A 6,506-nucleotide genomic window follows, 5' to 3' on the forward strand; every position below is an offset into this window, starting at 1 on the left:
CTAGTGAAAAGAAGTTTAATTTTTTTTTTTTTTTTTTTTTTGGAGAAAGTGTTCTTATGAATTGAGAACTGGTATTTTGGCCAGAAGCAATGGTTTTAAAGTTAAACACCTTAATGATGGATTTATTTCTTACAAAAATGCATATTTTCACTTCAAAAGATGTTAATTGGTGGACTGTCTCATGGATTACTTGTGAGTTATTGTGATCTTTTATCAGCTGTTAATCAGTCTGATATATATCTTAAATGGCCTAGGGTTAAGTACTTTTTTCCTTCAGAATTTTTAAAATTTTCAGTTAACTATTCCATTAATCATGAATGAATTAATGAATGACTGAGGCATTTATATATGCAATGGCAGCCACAATGCTTACCACACACCAGCTACAAGTGGAGATGAGAGAGGGTGATGGAACCAATTAAATGAATTGAGATTATTATGATGCCATGATTGACAAGGGCAAGTGGAGGGAATTTGGCACATCCCTACTCTGTACGAGGAGTGCATAGGATTTTTCAATGACCACAGAGAGTCAGGACCTTGATTTCATCCGAAGGACATCTCATCTCAAGGATGGTGTTTTTTACAGTATAGTGTCCCCATAACTATACTGGCCCTTTAGAACCCACACAGACCACATGGTGAGCACCCCCTGCTGCTCACTAATATCACTCTCAGCAGCAGCCTATTTTTCCCAGACTGCTTAGTTTTAGTGGGCAACCAGTCTTGGGCTGCAAGGTGATATGGCTGAGGCATTGCAAATGAACCATTGCGAATGGATTGTTGAAGTGAATTGAACCCAAGAAATCAGTCTGATTTGTAAATAAGTCATAAAGTCATTCGTATTGGTTTTGTGAACTAGATCAACCAGTTCACTGAAAATATTTTACTTAAAAGAAAAATTAGAATTCAATACTGTTACTTCTCTCAAAGAGCTAGTGCTGTTTGCAGTACTGTAACTAGCTGTAATGGGCCTGTATACATTTTAAAAATAAAAATTTTAAATTGTTGTGTGCCTCTAGAATTATTTCAACATTTCAGCTACAGCCCTAGACAGATGTCAAGATGTTCAGTGAATAATGACATTGAATCAGTGGTTTTGTAATGCTTTTTTTTTTTTTTTTTTGGTAATTTGTTTTCATTAAATCCTCATTCTCTTTCAAGATAAAGAGTAATCATATTCTTCAAAAAGTAATCTAATAATCAAATTATGGCAATAATCAGTATGGCAAATCATATTTCTTTGAGTGTGTAAACAGGATTTGACAACACAGTAAGAGGAGTGACAGTATATCCACTTAAATCTGACATATTTAAAAGATACAAAAAAGTGCAAGTCATCAGTAGTTATTTCAACAAAACCATTCAGGTCAAAGTTAAGTGTTGTGGGTTGATTAAAGTTGACTTTCGTCCTTCAGTACCCATTTTATGCAACTTCGAGTCATTAAGTGCACTTAATTCATACGTTGTAAATACTTTTAATTTAACGTAAAATGTCACTGATTATTTTTTTAATCAAATGGTTCATCTAAGCTGGAGAACTCTGGTAGCTTCCAGAATCGGCTGATGGCGGACCGGTCTATTGCTACAAAATCTCAACCAACCAACTTTTCCCATTTCTCTCTCTTCCATGCGTTGACTTTTCCCGGCACTCCAAATATATAGAACAATTTCACCAGCAGAGTGAATATGTGTGTCAGTAGTTCATAAATAGCTCGAGTATCTGAGCGGACACCCCTCCGGTCTGCGTGAATGGAATATGACCGGTCGCATATATGATCCTCGTGCTTCTTCAGTCTGGTTTGTGTTTTCTCGGGCGGCGCCTTTCAGAACTCTGAGGAGTGACACCCAAGACCGTCTGCAATCATGGAGTGGAAACCTATGGAAATAAACCCGGAGGTTTCACGCTTTATCATGATTTAGCCTCGCTAGCTGATTTGTGTATCGTGCGTGCTTTCGCTTTCTTTTGACTGAACATGACCGACATATTTGTGCGCTTGTATTGGTTTCAGATGCTGAATAAGGTACGTTCGCTGAGTCATAAGATGAGGTGATGATGACACTGTCTGCTGGACAAGTCTGTGGCGACTGGGATTTAACTGTCATGGACCCGAATCCGAAATGAAAGAAATGAAAGGGCGTGGGCTTACACAGCATCACCTGCTATGCACATAACAATATCACGCAGCATTTTTATATCCATGCTTAACGCAGTAACTTGTAATTTTGCATAATACAACAATTAATATACTAGTCGTTTATAATACGCGGTCATTTCAAACTTTAAATATATATGACAGTGATTCTGTTTGATTTGAGTAGAGTAGATAATGGGTCTCGAATAATGTGATTTTTGTAAACCCCTTTTTCTCTAGGTATTAAGTAAGTTGGGTGTGGGCTCGAGTAGTCGTTTTGTGGATGTTTTGGGTCTGGAGGACGAGTCTTTGTCAGGGGTGCCATCACCCTGTTGTGCCATGATGCTGCTCTTTCCTTTAACGCAACAGGTACGTACGGACGCACGCAGGCACGCACACGAGCGCGCACACAAAGCATTACATTACAGTAAATGCGGGCGTGGTCGGAAACGACAAGTGAAAACGTAAATTGATGCTCAAAGTTGTGCAGTTTTATTGTAGCTAAAAGCTTTATAGCATTTAGTTTCTTATTAGAAATTTTTGGCTTACTAGTAGTATTTCAGTTGCAATTTACAGTGTCTTTACAATAACTTTCTTACTCACAGAATGTATATTAATTACATAACTTTAACCTACATCTCTCTTCTTTCTTTTTTAGCATGAGGACTTTCGTTCCAAACAGTCTGTTGACGACTCTAAAAGTGTGTATTTTCTGAAACAAACTGTGGTCAACTCCTGTGGAACTGTGGGTTTGGTACATGCTGTGGCCAACAACCAGGACAGTATTGATTTTGGTCAGTGGAGACATGTTATATAAACTTTCACTCATACACAAGATGCTGAATCCGTTTGTTAAGTGCTGACGTAAGAAATGCTGTTTCCGGGTCCAAGCCTCAGTTTACTTTACTTGAGAATACCATCTCAGCAGCCGTTTATAAGCACTTTTTTTTCATATTAAACATTTAAGCTAAATGTTTTCAATCCCACACGACTCAACTACACTAGTCTCTGCTCACAGCGTCCCAAACACAAATAATTTTTATATCTATTTGTTTTGATTTATATTTTCATTGTCTGACTATCTTAGATTTCGGTATAGAGAAAAGGTTAGGATTATACTTTTTTTTTTTTTTTTTGTAGTATAATCACATTGTGAGTGTACATTAGCACCTTTTGTTGTTATCTCGTGGTATCTGTGATATCTATTTGGACCCGGAAGCTGTGACACCTGACGTCAGACTTGACAAGCGGATAGACCTCGTGGCCTTGTTAATTTGAAAAGAATGGTATTTTTATTCAATTTATCTTTGCATATTTTGACTAGCTAAATAAATTCAGACTCCTTTGCCATGTTAATCCAAACTGCCACAAATTACATATGTAGTTCAAAACACAAAGCTACAAATAAGTTTAGGTTGGTGAAAGAGACTGATTCAGTTTGTTTTTCCCTCCTGTCTATAGATGGTGACTCTGCACTGAAGAAGTTCCTGGAAGCAACTTCAGGAATGTCTGCGGCAGAAAGAGCCAAAGAACTTGAACAAAATAAGGTATTGTAAGTGTTCATTGAAAGCCACACTAAACATGTGATTTGCCACATAATCTTTGCCAAAAACAAAGATTACCTTCAGAAGTATCACAAAGTTCATGTGACCCAAAGGCCTATTAAATTTGTTGTGCAGTATTCAACACAACCAGTAGATGGTGTTGAATACTGTACTATTTTTATTTTGCATGTTTTTTGTGTTTAATTGAAACAAATGCATTCAAACTTGATTTAAATATGCGTTTTTTTTATTCAGGCCATACACGAAACTCATGATGCGGTTGCTGATGAAGGACAATGTCGGGTAAGACAAGAATGACATAAATGCGCAAACACTAAATAATGACTTTAAGTTAAATTGTTCTTTTTTTCTCCATCTTTCTGATTCTAACAGCCAGAGGCAGACAAAGTCAACTTCCATTTCATTACATTTGTCAATGTAAATGGTCAGCTTTATGAGCTGGGTAAGTGGATGACAGTTTCTGTGCTTACGACTTGCATTTAAGTGTAAACTCCTTTTTAAGTGTCTTTTGGGATACAAAGTGAGTGTTTTGTTGCCTCAGATGGCAGAATGGATGGACCTGTGAATCATGGACCTACAAAGCCAGAAAGCTTTGTCATGGTAAGCACACATTTTCCTAGTTTGGGTGTTTGTAGTTAATGGCAACTGTAGCATGTTTTGTTATGAACATATGTCAATATGGTCAGAACAACGTATTTAAATCATTTTAAAGCCATGAGTCATCATCCTATGACTGAGATACTGACTTCATCTCTTTGTAGGATGCGGCAAGGGTGTGCCGTGAGTTTATGGAGCGAGAGAAAGGGGAGGTGCGTTTCTCTGCTGTGGCTCTCTGCAAGGCCTGAGAGGAGCAAGGCCACTTAGCTTGAACCACGAGCAGTTCTGGAAAAAACCCTTCAAGCACTTACTATACAGAGCACAGAATCCAAACCTGTACATCCCTTAATAGATGCTACACAAACTGCCTGCCTGTCTGACTGTGAATTACTGTGATTTCTCATTTCTTCTAATTTATTATTTTGTTTCGAATCTGTCTATAACTACTATGCTCTTTGTAAAGATCAGTATTGTTTACATTTAGCTTTTGTTGATGTACCTCATTTAGTTCTAGTTCTAATATTGTTTGGCACTTTTTTGGCGGGGGCAACATTTAGCAGAAGTTCAGTGTGAGCTCATAAGCTTGGAGCCGTATGTTCAAAATAAACAAAACCGAGAAGGGTAACTTGCCTTTTGTGTAGTATTGTTTTTGACGTTATTGTGCTGCAACTAACTTCTCATTTTGACATAATGGTAGGTGGTTAATGAATACTGTAGTGTGTATACAGTTTATTTTTTTGAGGTGTGTGTGCGCGTGCATCTCAAAAAATAAACTTTACACACACACACACGCTATTGTTCAAATACTTGGGGTCAGTTGTTCTAAGAAATTCTTTCCTTTGTTCAGTAAGCATGCATTAAAGTGATTAAAGGTCATAATAAATTCATTAATAATGGGTAAGCATCAAAAATGTACCATATATGTGACCCTGGACCACAAAACCAGTCTAAAGTCGCTGGGATATATTTGTAGCAATAGCCAAAAATACATTGTATGGGTCAAAATTATTGATTTTTCTTATGTCAAAAATCATTAGGATATTAAGTAAAGATCATGTTCCATGAAGATTTTTTGTAAAATTCCTACTGTAAACCTATCAAAACGTAATTTTTGATTAGTAATATGCATTGTTAAGAACTTAATTTGGACAAATTTAAAGGTGATTTTCTCAGTATTTTGATTTTTTTGCACCCTTAGATTCCAGATTTTCCAATAGATGTATCTCAGCCAAATATTGTCCTATCCTAACAAACCATATATCAATAGAAAGCTTATTTATTGAGCTTTCATATTATGTTTATATCTCAGTTTTGTAAAATTTTACCTTATGACTGGTTTTGTGGTCCAGGGTCACATATATGTAAGGGGTAATGCACAGCTATAAATGTGTTAAGTGATTTTAAAAGGATAGTTCACCCAAAGATAAAAAAAAATACCCCATGATTTACATACACTCAAGCCATCCTAGGTGTATGTTTTTCTATTTTTAGATGAATACAATCAGAGTTATATTCAAAATGTCCTGGCTCCTCCAAGCTTTATAATGGCACTGAATGGCTGTTGAGATTTTGAAGTCCAATAAAGTGCATCCATCCATCATAAAAAGTACTCAACAGCCCCAGAGTATTAATATAGGCCTTCTAAAGCAAATTGATGCATTTGTGTAAGAAAAAAATATGTTTGAAACTTTATCCCCCGGTTTCACAGACGAGGCTTAGGCCTAATCCTAGACTAAAATTTAAATCTAAGACGTTTTAACTGAAAGAAACTTGCACTGACTGATCTTAAAATATATCAGTACCTTTGCTTTGTCTCAGGATGCACATTGGTAATGTTTTTTTCTTAACAAGTTTATAAAACATTTCTTAAATGTCCTAATTGAACTATGGCCTAATCCTGGCTTAGTCTAAGGCCTGTCTGAGAAACCGGGCCTTTACGTTCACCAGTGAGTGGTGTTTATGATAACTCCACAATGTTGCCAATAATGCCTGAAATGGGTCTAAGATCATTGGGGTCCTAGATGCACTGTTGGGCAGACACAGGCTGGCAGTGGATATGTTGTTCTGCGGGCGATGTTCTTTTGGGACACTTATATTACAATAATGAATAAAGGCCCTTTTATGCCAATAGTACACTACCTGACACTCCCCTATGGCCATTACCAGCTGGATAATGCACCATGCCAAGCTGCCCCTCAGTGTCTTGGGA

General features: G+C 36.9%; 1 protein-coding gene across 1 annotated transcript; it reads left to right on the forward strand.

Annotated features, from left to right (window-relative positions):
- The first annotated feature begins 1,757 nt into the window (after window positions 1-1,757).
- uchl1 (ubiquitin carboxyl-terminal esterase L1 (ubiquitin thiolesterase)) lies at window positions 1,758-4,927 on the forward strand. The gene is made up of 9 exons (XM_073842919.1): window positions 1,758-1,899; window positions 2,013-2,024; window positions 2,376-2,504; window positions 2,794-2,929; window positions 3,597-3,682; window positions 3,935-3,982; window positions 4,073-4,142; window positions 4,242-4,300; window positions 4,462-4,927. Exons 1-9 carry the CDS (start codon window positions 1,867-1,869, stop codon window positions 4,543-4,545), a joined length of 657 nt encoding a protein of 218 aa, XP_073699020.1. The 5' UTR covers window positions 1,758-1,866; the 3' UTR covers window positions 4,546-4,927.
- The last annotated feature ends 1,579 nt before the right edge of the window (window positions 4,928-6,506 follow it).

Source organism: Garra rufa, chromosome 6 (genome assembly GCF_049309525.1).
Source record: "Garra rufa chromosome 6, GarRuf1.0, whole genome shotgun sequence".
NCBI classification, from domain to species: Eukaryota; Metazoa; Chordata; class Actinopteri; order Cypriniformes; family Cyprinidae; genus Garra; species Garra rufa.